The sequence below is a fragment of the Astatotilapia calliptera genome, chromosome 14 (assembly GCF_964374335.1).
Source record: "Astatotilapia calliptera chromosome 14, fAstCal68.1, whole genome shotgun sequence".
Classification (NCBI taxonomy): Eukaryota; Metazoa; Chordata; class Actinopteri; order Cichliformes; family Cichlidae; genus Astatotilapia; species Astatotilapia calliptera.
This window is the reverse complement of record NC_137435.1, coordinates 10,180,001-10,197,536: the sequence shown is the minus strand read 5'-3', so window position 1 is coordinate 10,197,536 and position 17,536 is coordinate 10,180,001. Positions and strand designations below refer to the sequence as shown.

At 38.7% G+C, this 17,536-nt stretch overlaps 1 protein-coding gene and 1 long non-coding RNA gene across 2 annotated transcripts in view; both read right to left on the bottom strand.

Moving 5' to 3' along the window:
* Positions 1-5,168: 5,168 nt before the first annotated feature.
* LOC145420214 (uncharacterized) overlaps positions 5,169-17,536 on the bottom strand; it is a 76,426-nt gene continuing 64,058 nt past the window's right edge. Inside the window, exon 3 of the long non-coding RNA XR_013901518.1 lies at positions 5,169-6,253. This is a non-coding gene — a long non-coding RNA (uncharacterized LOC145420214). The remainder of the gene's footprint in view (positions 6,254-17,536) is intronic.
* On the bottom strand, positions 7,895-11,828 carry LOC145419975 (uncharacterized). The gene is made up of 4 exons (XM_080288562.1): positions 11,719-11,828; positions 9,550-11,599; positions 9,277-9,465; positions 7,895-8,513 (listed from the first exon to the last, which is right to left on the bottom strand). Exons 2-4 carry the CDS (start codon positions 10,904-10,906, stop codon positions 8,287-8,289), a joined length of 1,773 nt encoding a protein of 590 aa, XP_080144688.1. The 5' UTR covers positions 10,907-11,599; positions 11,719-11,828; the 3' UTR covers positions 7,895-8,286.

Sequence of the window (17,536 nt, the reverse complement as noted above, 5' to 3'; positions counted from 1 at the left end):
TTTAAGCTTTATGACAAACATGAGTTCTAAGACAAGAAGAGAACGTTCTTCCTGAGAACCTTAACACACAGTTCTTCCTAACCTCAAATGGGCCCTGGTTCTACAGGAAATGAGGCAGAAAACTGAAAGATCTACCTCCCATTCTACTTTTGGAAGCTTTAGGAACCTTCACTCTGAAAGTAATATTTTCTACTGAGAAACAATCCTACTATGAATTCATGCATTCTTAAATACATAATCATGCCTGATCACTCAGGACTTTGTATGTGAGGAGAAGGTTTTTAAATTTTATTCTGAATTTTACAGTGAGCCAATGAGAGTAACCACTATGTGATAAATATAATCTAGTTGCTGTTAGTACGCTCAGCCAAGCAAATCATTCATCAACACTCCATGGAGTGTGGAGACTGGTAGACCTAAAAGAAAAAGCCAGGGGATGCATCCATTTTCTTCACCCCAATCGGAACTGTGTGGAAGTGTGTTGGTGTTATTTATTAATATATTTTTTTAAATTACTAACAATAGTTTAATGATCTACACACACTCATCTGTTATGTTTTCAGCAGAGAGTGGATCCAAACACAATACTCCAAGGCAAACACAGTAAAGAAAAAAATAACCTTTTTTAGGGTGAGAGCTGAAGTCCTGCACACAAAATTTCACAAAGCAAGCTGAGAGACAAAAAAAGTGAAAATGGAATGAACAACAAAAACACAACAAATATTTGACAGTGAACAAGGGAAAGACAGGACTCTATATACTCTAGGGCTAGTTGGGGAAGTGGAAACAGGAAGTGATCGAGACACCGCTGAACAAAATCAAGATGAACACCACACAGGTGGTATAAGCAAACAAGACACAAGAGACACTAACAAACAAAGTAAAATAGGAAATAATGAGAACACTAAACCAAACAGAGACAAAAGTCAGCCTTACAAGGTACAGGAGAACACTGGGAAGGCTAGAAATAACAAAATACCAGGAGAAAACCAAAGAAACCAAAACTTCAAAAACACTACACAGTAACTACAATTCTAAAATACAAGAAACAGGAATAATAAAAGAAACGCACAGGAATCAAAACTCAGCCTAATTATAGTCTACACCAATAAACCAAATCTCTAGGGAAATGAAGAGACCAAGCAGAAAATATCAAGTAATAAATAAGGATACAAGGAAAGTCAATTAATTATGGCATACAATTAAAGCTGTTGTAGCAACTAAAAAAACTTCCCCTTCTTATAACCTGGGTATATATTAAAATACGGTCTTTCCTATAGCAAGTTGCAGTAAATCTCCTTGTTCAGTTTTTAAAATATTTTAGAGAGGTAGAGGATTAGCCAATGGTACATTATAATAACACCAGATCCACTCAACTCAGCAACCTGAAATTTCTTAAAAATAAAGCTCAAGTTGTGATTAGAGTTGAATGAATTGCTAATGCTGACAAGTTCATAGAATTGCTGTGACACAGGATTAATAGGTTGTTTTGAGACACCAGCTGGAAGACTTACCCCCTTGGTCAGTAAGCCATCCTCTGAAACAAAGACAGTTGGGGAGTAATTAGGCAATTAATGAGCAATGAAAATAGATGCTTCTGTAAGAATTTATACAATGGTAAGGTGACTCCAAGGTAAAAAAAAAAAAAAAAAAAAAGGCTTTGGGAGAAGCTCGACAGACTAATGACACATTTTTTCTGCCCATCTATGATTGAAATATTTGTTTTCTTTCTGTGTGGCCAATAAAATCTACAACAAGAATGTAATTAAACCTGCAGAAACACAGTGGGCTCTGAGCAGACTGGGACATGTTTACCTACGTAACTTGATTGAGTGATGATCATTAAAAAGGTAATAAAATTCTGATAAGAATTACAACAATTTTTAGACTTAGTTTTAAGTTACTAGTGTGCCCACTAGTACTGTCTTTATTCTCAAAATATACCAAATTGTTAATTTGGCTACTTCTTGTGATCCCTCTAAAGCTGATGGATTTATTTTATTTTTGTAGCTTGAGTGTAGTATATAGTATAGTCTCTGTAGTATATTAAGGGAGGAAAAGAAGCTCTAAGGCTTAAGATTTCAATCTTCAACACAAACAAATGGACTTGAGGCTCAGAGTCATAAAAGGGGTAGATAATTTATCTTTGGATTGAATTTTATGTGTTGCCAACCTTGACCAGTACCTGACCCAACATTTCTAAGTATCCAAAGGTTCTAGTTCTACTTTCAGCTCAGGTTATGATATTGCAAACACATTGTAAGTTGTTATTGAGCTGCTACAAGATTATCAAGTAAGCTTGGGACCAATGGGGTAAAGGTGTCACAGAGGAAATAAGATACAAAAATGTGCTGTGCCTAAAGTCAGCTTAACAATGACTTTACACAAGAACTTTTATTACCAGCGTTTTCTGTGAACTCAATCTTTAAAAAAAAAAAAAAAAAAAAAATCCTGTCCTATCTGGCAGCTTTTGTAATCAGTATCATGATCTGAATACACTGTTGTGCTAAATACATTTTGCTTTTCCAAGATCAGCTGTATAAATTCTCTATAGGCTCCTCTTCTTCAGGGTTTATCTGCTTATTTCTTCATTTCTAGTCGTGTTATTTACGTTATTACATTACATGTGGCATACAGTATGACAATGTCTAAGGCAGGACAGGCAAAAAAAAAGGGGGGGGGGGGATTCAGGAAGATGTAATTTAGTGGCGTGAACATTTCTATTTGTGCGCTATCCTTTTATTACAAGAGGGACAACACACACAGGTCTGGGTCTGGGACAAGCTTCACCCAGCAATCCACACCATAGGTCTTTGGTGCACCCACAAGCCTCCAAGGTGCGGAACGGACTTCCCAGCGTTGGCCAACCCACCCAACACAGTGAACACCTGCAAGGTGGATGAAGGCGGAAAAAAGACTACAGCCAACTAGGGATGGGTATCGTTTAGGTTTTATCCGATACCGGTGCCAAACTGGTACTTTTGAAACGGTGCCGGTGCTTAAACGGTGCTCGAACCGGTGCTTAAAGAATAGAGAAAACAAACTTTGTCCAAAATCCTCTTATTTTTAGCTGTTTTTTTGTAAAAAGATAACAATGTTAGCTTTTTCTGCAGCTATAGGGCATATATGGTATCACTCTTGGCTGGAAGCAGTGCTTAAACAATGGAAAAAACACAAACTTTGTCCAAAAACCTCTCATGTTTAGCTGTTTTCCACTTTTTCTTTGGTCATTTTAGCCTTTTTGGCCAGGGTGAAGGGAGTATCTGCCATCAAACAAGAAGACAGCTGCATGTAACTACGACGGTGTTTGCTAGTTCACCTTACATGCATTAATTTAATAACGTGGTTAGCCTACTCAACATAAATTATACACGAACAACATTAAGCTACTCACGCAGAGAAGAACGGCTGCTGCTGCCATCATCATTTCTGCTACACTGACAGGGCTAGGGGCCAGGACTCTCCTCTTCGGGTTCTTGGGGGATGTTGCTAACTCGGTACATTTCTCGGCTTTTAAAAAAATGCTATGCGTCGCCAGGTTCGTCGTCAGATTCGAGGTGTTACCTCCTTTGCACAGTATCACAGTATCACCTTAAAGCACTTGTTGCAGGCTGCTGAGTTTGCATGTGAAGTACAGCCAGACTTTTGACCGCTTCGCCTTGGGCATTTTTAATCTGTAGCTCTAAAAGAACGTACGTACCTGGGCCCGACTACTATCCTTGCAAAGGTAAAATGATTGGCTGGAATCCAAAGTGTATGACATCTCAGGAAAAAAAAAAGCACCAAAATAAAGCACCGAAATGTGCGCTGCTTTTCGGTCTGGTTACTACCGTTTATGTCAGATACCGGTAACCATCCCTACAGTCAACCACCCATAGATACCCATAGAAACTGTTTTTTGATTTCCAGTCCATGAAAATATTTATTTATGCATCACTAAGAAAACTAAGGAGTATATGTGATGTATTTACTTCCATATCTAATTCACTGATGTCACCTAAGATGCACAGCTTGGGAGAGGTTGGGATACAGCAACTAAACCGTGTGGAGAGGTTTTCACATATCCTCTGGTGTGTACTCAATCTTAACAGATTTGTAATACCCATATTAAAAGACTAACCATTTTAATCTGTTAACAAAAGCGAAGAAAACCTGTACCCAGACATTGATGAGAGAACAATTTTGGAAGATAGTGTTTGTTTTTTTATATGGCTCTAAGCTCCCCTAAGGAACAACACTCTCTGTGCGCTAAGCTACCAGCATTGTTGCAGACCCCTCGTGTGTGAGAAGCATTCACTTTTCTGCTGCCTGGAAAAAGGTTTCAGAGCATCTCAGCCACCACCATGAGACACTGCAATAGCTTCTTCTCCCACGCATTAAGGTTCCTCAACACCTCGGGGGTCCTTCTTTGCATCAAGAGACTCAACAAGCTAACTCAGACATGTTTACAGTCTTGTACGGTATGTTTGCATTGTGGGCGGCACAGCAGTGCAGTGGTTACCACCGTTGCCTCACAGCAAGAAGGTCGTGGGTTCTCTCCAGGTCCTCCAGCTTCCTCCCACAGTCCAAGGACATCCATGTCGTTAGCTTAGTTGGTGATTCTAAACTGGCCTTAGTCAGTCTTTCTGTGTTAGCCTGTTCAGCGTCTATCCTGCCTCCCTCTCTATGAAAGCTGGAATGAGCTCCACCCTTACTCTGGGAGTCTGAATTGAACAAGCAGACAAAAATGGATGGAGGTCCAGAAAGACACTGACAAGCTACGCTTTAAATTAAGAGGAGCTTTATGCTTTCATCTCTTAGTGATGCACTTCATATTCTGGTATATTTACATATCAGTAGTTACTATATACTTTTACAAATTACTTTATTCCTCCCATCTATCACTAAGTAGTACTATTACTTTGAAGTTTGTTTCTGCTATGTTATGTTTGTTTGTCAACAAACTGTGATATCCATTTCTGTCTTAAGTGTTGTCTTGTATTGTTACATGCAGAGCCAGGCTGATATAGGATTTTTAAGACTTATTCTATTTGGTCATTTAAAAAATTGTTTACCCGGATCAGCAGTTCCCAACACATGAGTTTCCAACAGGGAAGTTGCAGAGTGCCATCTGGTGGACAAACATTACAACATCAATATTCACACACAGTTGAAGGATGTTTCTCCTGTCTCCTTTTAGTTTATTTTTCATTTTTCAGTTGTTATAAATGCCAAACAGCTAATAATGGTCAATAATAAGGCCCTGAGGTCTACTTACATGTTACGCCCAAGTTACAAGAGAAAAACTATTTTAGCCTTACTATATGCATGTACAAGGATGGGCTGAAAATCACCATCTCTTATATCCTGAATCACTGATGACATTTTATTTTGATATTTTTATCTTTTTTAAATATGAAAATAATCTAGCAATATTAGTTTTGTACTAAGTAGGTGTGCCAAGATCCTGACATATATACTGATCAGTATCTACCTAATAATGTTTAGGTCCTCCGTGTGCCTTTCCCATCAAGCACGACAATGACACCTCTGAGGTTCCTTGTTAAAAGTGGTAGCTGTGGATGTTATGAGCTGTGTCTGTGGCCTCTCAGCGTAAGATTGCACATCAAAGTTTAGGTCTCTTTGTTTTGTTCCTTGAGGTGGCCCTCAGCATTTTCTGCTAGAGGAGCTGGCTGCTGCTTAGGACCATTGTTCCCTTGGGGCTGGGGGCCTAGGGTTGGTTTACGACAACATTTATGTGGATTGTACATGCCACAGTAACATACACAACTGGAAGCTCAATGGTAGTAAAAGTCATTAGAAAAGTCACTTAGTAATTAGTAATTAGTAATTAGCTAAGGAAAATAGTATAAATCAATTTAATAGTTCCAAACACTAAAAATGACTTTCATCCCACTAACAAAAAAAACAGAAAATCAAAAACCAGAAAATGAAAGAAATGAATAAGTGGTCACCTCAACTAACAACATACTGGAGATACTGACAAATCCACAAAGCCAACTTGCACAGCAAATATTGAAAATAAAGCATCACACAACAGTGGCAACAGTTTCAACATTCCTACTTTCACACTGTTAAGAACCAACCGGCGTAGAAGGCTGGAGAGGCTCTCAGGGCGTAGAAACTGCAGCTCCAGAAATGGCACTATAATCAATAGCTTCCCAGGCCACTTGTTAAAAACGCCATTTCCATCTCCAAGTCGCTGAGAGGGCCCTTTACCAGGAAAGAGCCACATATCATTCTCTCCAGACAACTGGTGGAATGAAAAATAGGAGACTACTGTCACTGACCAATATTGATTATGAGTGAAAATGTGATCATTTTGTATTAACTTGCCTCTAGGAGCCCTGTTCTGTCAGGTTTGTGGGTGAAAATTAATGCTTTCATATCATGCTAACAAAAATATGGGCCATTGCTCATTTTCGCCTCCAGACAAGGAACTATGTGTAAATCATAAAAATTAAACAGTTTCCCCAAGAGAACATGCTGATATGAATTAGATTAAAGTCATTATTAAACACATTTCTTTCTACTTTAAAGATATTTATTATTGCCCCTGACACCACTTTAATGAAGCTCAAGACTTGGCATTTAAAATATCAATTTCTGATGATTAGAGTTGTCACTGTTAAAAAGAGGAAATGTGGAAAAGGAAGAGGCTTTTCTATCCAATTGAAATGTCTTGCTCTGTATGGCGTAGATCACCATAATGGTGCCATGTGAAATACTTGAGATCCTGCAATCAAGAGAATTACAGGCAAGTTCTAGTACACACACTTCAATGTTAATGTTTGATGCTGCTTTAAATAATTTGCCTCACATCTAACTTTGCATTTGTGCAGTTTAACAGTGCATATCGATCAAATTGGTGCAGCCGCTTGTTTAGTTCAATTATTTTATGCTGATATACAAGCTGTCAGTCAAACTTTGGTCAGAGTTTAACCAACTGAAAACTGAGGTCAGATTGCACTCAAAGCACCCCGTGTCAGATACTATCTGTGCAATTTTAGCACAAATTTAGTACACATTCAAAAAGCTACTATACACACACACACACACACACACACACATACTCGCTTAAGTCCCGTTTGGGGTCGCATATCTTAACTCCCACCCTTTGGGGACACCACTTTCTGTATGGTTTAGAAGCAAGCTGGCAACTCAGTTTTACTCCTCCAAGACCACAGAAATAAAAAATCACTTGAGATTTTCATTTTAAGCAACATTTGTCCAGACAGTATTTTTACCTTCACATTGGGGACTGGGAATGTTTAATGTCCTCTTTGGGGTCTTCAGCGATACACAGATAAACAAACTATTTTATGCTACTTTTGGGGACCTTACTTCCATTTGGGGTCTTCAGCGACACACACATACACAAACTATTTTATGCTACTTTTGGGGACCTTACTTCCATTTGGGGTCTTCAGCAATACACACATACACAAGTTATTTTATGTCAGTTTTGGGGACCATACTTCCATTTGGGGTCTTCAGCAATACACACATACACAAGTTATTTTATGTCAGTTTTGGGGACCATACTTCCATTTGGGGTCTTCAGCAATACACACATACACAAATTATGTTATGCCACTTTTGGGGTCGTTACTTCCATTTGGGGTCTTCAGCAATACACACATAACTTCAGTTTTGGGGATATTACTTCATCAAAGTAAGTACAAGGTAATGTTATGATTTAACCATCTAGAAATGTTTTAGGATGCTGCTGCTGCTCAGTGTCACAATGTTAAAAGCCATCTTTTTCTACCCAACCTAACAATATTCATTGCAATTAGGTCTGCTAACTTGACAAAATCCAATGGATTTGCCAGAACTTCAAAGTCAGGTCATTACTTATTATGAAAGAAATCACAACTTATTGTGCCACAGAAACATTTAAATATTCTGCTTCTTTTATTTCTACCGTGTTGTTTTTAGCACTTTACATGCACTTCATGTATACACAGGAACTTGCAGCAACAAAGAAACAACAAAATATCTGCACAATTCATTAAGTGCTTCTACCTGCAAATGTAAAAAACTTTGATTCCAAATACATCTCATACAGTGCGAAGTGGACACAATGAAAACCATGTTAAGAAAAAAATGTCAACTTGAAAAGATTTGTTTTTTTCCTCTCAGAATGACAAAAGGTTTTAGGAAACAAACTTACACCTGCTTACTGAACCTGAAATTTTTGGAGTGCAACATCTTCAAAACATCTTCAGAACCATTTTACCAGAGAAACAGGAAATTTTAACTCACTGAAATCACAAACAGCCCTCAGTCCTTTGCACAAGCTTTTCTTTTTAAGGCAGTAATGCGATTTCTAACATAATTTTTTACCCCAGTCCAGTTTCTGTCTTTCAGTGCATAGGGTTCTGCATTGATGCATTGAGTGCAGTCCAGCTTCTGAGGCAACTTGCATGTGTTGATGAAACGCATCATGTGTTTTTCAACTGCACGTACCTCATGATCTTCCCACTTACATTTGGCGTTACTTCGGTTGCCTTTGAAGAAAAGAAAACAGACATCAATACACTGCTTAAAACTTTTTCAATATCAAATGTTTTCCTCCTCTACTCAATGAATAATGTCATGTATTTAATATATATATATTATTAGTGCTTATTTGCTGATTATATTCTTTTACGTATAAGAGATGGCCAGCGTTGAGTGTAAACTAGGTCGCAGGCTGATAGGAAACTGCATGCTTTTGCAAAGAATATGAGCTGCAGGCAGAAAGTGAAACTAAGTAGAGTGTTTGATCGAAACTTAAAAGTGTGCGTGACGTCTAGAGGAAGTATATAAATAACCAGACTGCCTGCTGCTGCTTCAGACTTGAGCTGATGTCTGTGTGCTCAGTCTCCATTTTCCGGAAAATGTAAAATTAAAGATCATTTTTTGAGTTAGACCACTTTGAGCCGTGTCTTTCTTCGCTGTTAAAAGAATACAAAGAAATGAATTTAATAATTGGTGCCATGACCTGGATTCTTTTGCGGCTGAGAGGTCTAATTTGGACCTTAAGGTACGATCTGATATGAGGCGGACAACAGACCGGTCTAAAAAGATTTAAAGGTAGGCACAAGCCTGTTCAAAGTAAAAGCAAAATTGTGCATATTGGATGAATTCTGAATTATTTGTTCGCCGAGTTGATGATCGTGACCGTCATTTATTTATCACCTTTTCACTTCATTAATTCACTGAACCATATTTATTTTTCTGTGCCAATGTATAAAGTTTATGTTTATGCCAAAACAAATTGGTCAGTACCCTTTTTCAAGGGAGGACTGAAAGAAGTCCTTGGAGATGAAGACGTCCCTGGAGATGAAGAAGTCCATGGCCCTCTGTCTCCATCCTGATCCGTTGTCTCATTCTCTGGTGTTTTTATTGCCTCCAGAGCCGATTGAAGAGGCTCACTCTCATCGCTTGAGTTATCTGAATTTTCCAGATCAACTTTTTCTAAAGGTTTCCAGAGCATTTAATAATTAAAAAAAAAATCAATTATTATATTTTAGAGCATCCTAATAAAATTTACACTCTTACCTTCGGGGTCAATTTCAATATCATCAAGTGTTTGGCCTTTATAATGTGAAACAGTTCCGTTCTCCAGTGCCAAAAGTAATTTGCTCATCTTAGCAAGCTGAAGTGTTCCTTGAGGCAAGCGGTAATACTGCCTGTGCACACGTATGTCATGACCCAGAAAGTCTGCTAGTTGATCTGCTTCATTTTCTTGAAGATTAAGCACCTGCGACATTGTTGCGATATGTTTTCGGAGCCTTGTTGATGTTAAGATTTCAGGGTGTTTTGCTCCACTCTCCTTTGCCAACATTTGGATACAGTCTCTTCCTCGATAGGCAGATAAAGCTCCTGGTCTAGCAAACATGTAAATGTTCTCTTTGGGGACGCCACAAGATTCACGAGTTTCCACAAGGAGCTCCATTGCAGAGACCATTGATGGTTTTAGGAGAATAGGAACTCCTCTCCCTCGTTTTCCACGGATTTCTACTCTGGTGAAGAAATCACACATTTTTTTCTCAAGTGAGGTCAGACAAGCAGCCATGTCCATATTGATTTCTGACTTTTTTCTGTCTTTAAAGGTGGACACCTCCATTCTTGATACCTCTCCTTCTCTTCTTCTGTTAAAAATGATCACTTGAGCTAGTGTCACTTTGGCAAGCATTGCATAGCTGTATGGAGTTGGAGTCAACCTCAGCATTCTTTCAGCACTGCTTTTAACAGTCTCCATATGGCGATCCAAGCATTTGACATCAGCTGTTAAAGGTAAAATCTGTGGTGCATTCCACTTAGACTCCTTCATGGTTGTTGTTGCACCTCTGGTGATCAGTCCCTTCCATCTAAAATTTTTGATAGCCTTAAATTCTCTGGCAAATTGCACAAGGCTTGAGTCTCCGTCTTCTGAGGACAAATTGTCAGTCTCTACAAGCTCACAGATAATTCCCAGATTGTTGCCAATTTTTAGAGCTAAGGTAGGTTTCTGGAACGTATTTCTTTCAGGATCGTACCCAGCCACCTCTTTCACTGCAGATATCAAATGGTTGAAGTTTGCAGGATAAATCAGTTCCTCTGCCTTTTGAATGGGGGTATTCTTCTGAGCTATAAGCAGCAGTCGCCCAAGTTCCCTAAGCCTTTGCCTTATGTAGTCATGTCTGTTCTTTCTTGAACCATTTAGATCATAAAGGTGCTGTCCAAACTGAAGAAGAAGTTGGTCATTTTGGATTAATTGAGTTACCTCGTCATATTTCATGCAGGAAATCACAGTTTTCAAGCCCTCTCCAATGTCACGAACAACAGCAGTTTTCAGTGCACATTTGGATCGAACCCGCTGCTTCCCACTCTGGGAGTCTTCTTCACTTTCTTTCTTTGCTGGGCATATTCTCATGTGCTTCCACAGTGTTTTCTTAGAATAGAGTCCCTGGCAGTGATAACAATGAATGTAATCAATGCCCTCTGTGGATTTCTTTGGTCTATAGCAGGCCTGTAGCTCACCAGCCCCCCTCTTCACAACACTGGCATTATGGGCAAAATTTCCGCGTCTTCTAAGGATGTTCAACCTATTGCGCCTCTCTCTTGAATTTTTGGGATATTGAAATGCACGAGCAACCTCTTCCTTATTTTTATGTACAGTCTCCAGGTGTCGTGCAATTTTTGATGTAGGCTGGAGACAAAACAAACAATAGTTTCTCTTATCATATACACGGCGACTTCCAGACTTTGAAGGTGGTAACACTTTGATCGAGTCCAAAATCTGTTGAGTTCTGCTTTTCTTCGGTGTACTTTCATTACTATTTGTTGCACTGTGGGACGAGAGCTTTCTCTTTCTTGGAGTTTTTGAGATCCTCTTCTTAAAAGTTGTGGCACCATTGCCTTTATTTAAAATTTCTGAATAATTATCTAGTTTTTGTGGAGATAAATCGGGGTATTGCAGAGAAGGCAGAGACTTCTGTGCAGTTGGATAAAGAGGTTCATCTTCATCTAGCTGAGAGGAACTTCCTTCAGTGTCTGGAACATAATTAGCATCACTATAGTCTGTGTGATCGGATTCATCAGAAGATGTTTCTGTATATGTCGAGACCTTGGGGAAAAAATAACATCTCTTTAAGATTTAAGACATGATAGAAGTATTTTTTGTGACAGATTAAAAGTTAGAGCTATTTAAAGATAAATAAAACATGTATATTAAACATTTTCCACCTGTTTTTGTCTTGAGGACCTCTTTTTTGAGTATTCAACGAAGCAATTATCAGATGCTGGTTGAAGTAATGATGTTGTGGCAACTATAGGAGGAACTGCAGCCTTAAAGGATGGACAAAAAACAAAAACTGAGTTTCTAAAAGTATCATATTATTACAACATATTTTTGATATCTATAAAACCAAATAAGGAAATATTAAACTGTAAAAGTAATACTAGTTATAGCATAAAATTCAACACTGGAATCACTGGTTTGAGGATATACATTTGAAAAAAAATAATATGTCATTTAGAAAACAAGGTTGCATAGGGTATTTTTAAAGAGGGATATGAAAATTAATATTAAAACAAACCTAAACTGCACAGCAGTGTACTTGTGAAATTCATTATATAGCAGACATATTTAACAATAATAAACAATCTTTGTGTTTTCAATTACACAGTACTTGTATGGACAGAACTTTGTTGAATTAGTTGGGTAATAAATGTATTGCGTGTATAAGAAAAAGCATCATGCGAACAAATGACAGCCTAACAGTAACTGTTATGCTTATTGTAGCTATTAGCTAAAACCAATAATTTAGCTTAGTTTGCCCTGGGCTCAGCTTTGACAAATATCATCAACTGTTATTATTATTAGGCCTCACACTTATAACTTTTGGGGACGTTTCTAACACAAATACACTCTGCTTTAACCTAAGCCTCCCCTAAATTGACCATGTGCTTCGTGTTGTGCGTGCCCGCGTCTGTGCATTTCATGGCGTCTGTGTAGAAATGACTAGTAAGACAAGGCTGCAAACTGTTCTCACAGAACTCAAATGTGCACTTGAATCCAATAAGAAGGATCTCTCTCTCTCTCCCTCCAGCTCTGTTGATGTGCCACTGGGAGTGTAACGACTGCCCCTCCCCCTCACTGCTCAGAGCAAACACAAGCCTCATGTCCAGAGTGAAGCAAAAAAAAAAAAAAAAAAACATTTAGAGAGATTTAGAGAAAGGAAAAACAAAACGGGGCAGGCTGCCGTTGTTCACTTCAAGGAGGCGGCTCTACGGGCCGTTTTGTTTGCCACCGACACACACACAGTATAATATATATATATATATATATATATATATATTTATTCTCAATCACATTCACACCACTCTCTTATATCAGTTCCACTACATCAAGACTATTTTATGGTGATTAGCTGTTTTGTTACCATGTATTTTGCAAGGTAAGATAACCATGTCCTGCATTCAAAACCACTGAGTGTCTATGGTGGTGCTGTGCCTAATATTGTGCTCATTTGATCCAAAACCTATTTTTCCTTTATTTTGAAGGCAGAGGCTTAGATCCATTAGGTATCCACGAGAAAAGCCTTATCACATGTCAGGATTACAGTATATGGAAAATATGTGATTATAATGGAAGTCAATGGGGCCCAAAATGGTACAAGGGTAACAGGAGGTAGTACACATGTGAATCTCCTTTACTATACACCACACCATAGAGGGGATCAAATACACTCTGCTTTAACCTAAGTGAGGACAGTAAATGGCAAACTGAACTAAGGCCACTCATTAGATACTCATTAGATACTGATGAGAACATAACACTTACCTGAATGCAGTGTTCAAGATCACCGGTTTGGTTGCTGATCTCTAGAGTAGACTTATCCTGAAAACAGAGACATGACTTCACTTACAACTACAAAAACATCACCAACTACAGTCATCATTAGGTCTCACACTTGTAACTTTTGGGGACGTTTCTAACACAAATACACTCTGCTTTAACCTAAGCCTCCCCTAAATTGACCATGTGCTTCGTGTTGTGCGTGCCCGCGTCTGTGCATTTCATGGCGTCTGTGTAGAAATGACTAGTAAGACAAGGCTGCAAACTGTTCTCACAGAACTCAAATGTGCACTTGAATCCAATAAGAAGGAGAAGGATTTTGGGCAAAATACATTTATATAAAAAAAAAAAAAAAAAATCGATTCCGGATTTTAATGAATCGATATCACATTATCCAAACCTGAATCGATTTTAATCAATGAATCGATTATTAAAACCCACCCATACTAACAACTACAAAAACATCACCAACTACAGTCATCATTAGGCCTCACACTTATAACTTTTGGGGACGGTTCTAACACAAATACACTCTGCTTTAACCTAAGTGAGGACAGTAAATGGCAAACTGAACTAAGGCCACTCATTAGATACTCATTAGATACTGATGAGAACATAACACTTACCTGAATGCAGTGTTCAAGATCACCGGTTTGGTTGCTGATCTCTAGAGTAGACTTATCCTAAAAACAGAGACATGACTTCACTTACAACTACAAAAACATCACCAACAACAGTCATCATTAGGTCTCACACTTATAACTTTTGGGGACGGTTCTAACACAAATACACTCTGCTTTAACCTAAGTGAGGACAGTAAATGGCAAACTGAACTAAGGCCACTCATTAGATACTGATGAGAACATAACACTTACCTGAATGCAGTGTTCAAGATCACCGGTTTGGTTGCTGATCTCTAGAGTAGACTTATCCTAAAAACAGAGACATGACTTCACTTACAACTACAAAAACATCACCAACTACAGTCATCATTAGGCCTCACACTTGTAACTTTTGGGGACGTTTCTAACACAAATACACTCTGCTTTAACCTAAGCCTCCCCTAAATTGACCATGTGCTTCGTGTTGTGCGTGCCCGCGTCTGTGCATTTCATGGCGTCTGTGTAGAAATGACTAGTAAGACAAGGCTGCAAACTGTTCTCACAGAACTCAAATGTGCACTTGAATCCAATAAGAAGGATCTCTCTCTCTCTCCCTCCAGCTCTGTTGATGTGCCACTGGGAGTGTAACGACTGCCCCTCCCCCTCACTGCTCAGAGCAAACACAAGCCTCATGTCCAGAGTGAAGCCAAAAAAAAAAAAAACATTTAGAGAGATTTAGAGAAAGGAAAAAAAAAACGGGGCAGGCTGCCGTTGTTCACTTCAAGGAGGCGGCTCTACGGGCCGTTTTGTTTGCCACCGACACACACACAGTATATATATATATATATATATATATATATATATATATATATATTCTCAATCACATTCACACCACTCTCTTATATCAGTTCCACTACATCAAGACTATTTTATGGTGATTAGCCGTTTTGTTACCATGTATTTTGCAAGGTAAGATAACCATGTCCTGCATTCAAAACCACTGAGTGTCTATGGTGGTGCTGTGCCTAATATTGTGCTCATTTGATCCAAAACCTATTTTTCCTTTATTTTGAAGGCAGAGGCTTAGATCCATTAGGTATCCACGAGAAAAGCCTTATCACATGTCAGGATTACAGTATATGGAAAATATGTGATTATAATGGAAGTCAATGGGGCCCAAAATGGTACAAGGGTAACAGGAGGTAGTACACATGTGAATCTCCTTTACTATACACCACACCATAGAGGGGATCAAATACACTCTGCTTTAACCTAAGTGAGGACAGTAAATGCCAAACTGAACTAAGGCCACTCATTAGATACTCATTAGATACTGATGAGAACATAACACTTACCTGAATGCAGTGTTCAAGATCACCGGTTTGGTTGCTGATCTCTAGAGTAGACTTATCCTGAAAACAGAGACATGACTGCACTTACAACTACAAAAACATCACCAACTACAGTCATCATTAGGTCTCACACTTGTAACTTTTGGGGACGTTTCTAACACAAATACACTCTGCTTTAACCTAAGCCTCCCCTAAATTGACCATGTGCTTCGTGTTGTGCGTGCCCGCGTCTGTGCATTTCATGGCGTCTGTGTAGAAATGACTAGTAAGACAAGGCTGCAAACTATTCTCACAGAACTCAAATGTGCACTTGAATCCAATAAGAAGGAGAAGGATTTTGGGCAAAATACATTTATATAAAAAAAAAAAAAATCGATTCCGGATTTTAATGAATCGATATCACATTATCCAAACCTGAATCGATTTTAATCAATGAATCGATTATTAAAACCCACCTATACTAACAACAACAACAACAAAAACATCACCAACTACAGTCATCATTAGGCCTCACACTTATAACTTTTGGGGACGGTTCTAACACAAATACACTCTGCTTTAACCTAAGTGAGGACAGTAAATGGCAAACTGAACTAAGGCCACTCATTAGATACTGATGAGAACATAACACTTACCTGAATGCAGTGTTCAAGATCACCGGTTTGGTTGCTGATCTCTAGAGTAGACTTATCCTAAAAACAGAGACATGACTTCACTTACAACTACAAAAACATCACCAACTACAGTCATCATTAGGTCTCACACTTGTAACTTTTGGGGACGTTTCTAACACAAATACACTCTGCTTTAACCTAAGCCTCCCCTAAATTGACCATGTGCTTCGTGTTGTGCGTGCCCGCGTCTGTGCATTTCATGGCGTCTGTGTAGAAATGACTAGTAAGACAAGGCTGCAAACTATTCTCACAGAACTCAAATGTGCACTTGAATCCAATAAGAAGGAGAAGGATTTTGGGCAAAATACATTTATATAAAAAAAAAAAAAAAAAAAATCGATTCCGGATTTTAATGAATCGATATCACATTATCCAAACCTGAACCGATTTTAATCAATGAATCGATTATTAAAACCCACCCATACTAACAACAACAAAAACATCACCAACTACAGTCATCATTAGGCCTCACACTTATAACTTTTGGGGACGGTTCTAACACAAATACACTCTGCTTTAACCTAAGTGAGGACAGTAAATGCCAAACTGAACTAAGGCCACTCATTAGATACTCATTAGATACTGATGAGAACATAACACTTACCTGAATGCAGTGTTCAAGATCACCGGTTTGGTTGCTGATCTCTAGAGTAGACTTATCCTAAAAACAGAGACATGACTTCACTTACAACTACAAAAACATCACCAACTACAGTCATCATTAGGTCTCACACTTGTAACTTTTGGGGACGTTTCTAACACAAATACACTCTGCTTTAACCTAAGCCTCCCCTAAATTGACCATGTGCTTCGTGTTGTGCGTGCCCGCGTCTGTGCATTTCATGGCGTCTGTGTAGAAATGACTAGTAAGACAAGGCTGCAAACTATTCTCACAGAACTCAAATGTGCACTTGAATCCAATAAGAAGGATCTCTCTCTCTCTCCCTCCAGCTCTGTTGATGTGCCACTGGGAGTGTAACGACTGCCCCTCCCCCTCACTGCTCAGAGCAAACACAAGCCTCATGTCCAGAGTGAAGCAAAAAAAAAAAAACATTTAGAGAGATTTAGAGAAAGGAAAAAAAAAAAACGGGGCAGGCTGCCGTTGTTCACTTCAAGGAGGCGGCTCTACGGGCCAATCACATTCACACCACTCTCTTATATCAGTTCCACTACATCAAGACTATTTTATGGTGATTAGCCGTTTTGTTACCATGTATTTTGCAAGGTAAGATAACCATGTCCTGCATTCAAAACCACTGAGTGTCTATGGTGGTGCTGTGCCTAATATTGTGCTCATTTGATCCAAAACCTATTTTTCCTTTATTTTGAAGGCAGAGGCTTAGATCCATTAGGTATCCACGAGAAAAGCCTTATCACATGTCAGGATTACAGTATATGGAAAATATGTGATTATAATGGAAGTCAATGGGGCCCAAAATGGTACAAGGGTAACAGGAGGTAGTACACATGTGAATCTCCTTTACTATACACCACACCATAGAGGGGATCAAATACACTCTGCTTTAACCTAAGTGAGGACAGTAAATGGCAAACTGAACTAAGGCCACTCATTAG

Excerpts from the sequence above, each read along its gene's own strand:
- LOC145419975 (XM_080288562.1), bottom strand. The coding sequence starts at position 10,906 with ATGAGAATATGCCCAGCAAAGAAAGAAAGTGAAGAAGACTCCCAGAGT. Across the intron at positions 9,466-9,549 it reads TATTGAAATTGACCCCGAAG|AAAAAGTTGATCTGGAAAAT; the intron begins GTAAGAGTGTAA and ends GGAAACCTTTAG. Across the intron at positions 8,514-9,276 it reads CAGTCCTCCCTTGAAAAAGG|GCAACCGAAGTAACGCCAAA; the intron begins GTACTGACCAAT and ends TTTTCTTCAAAG.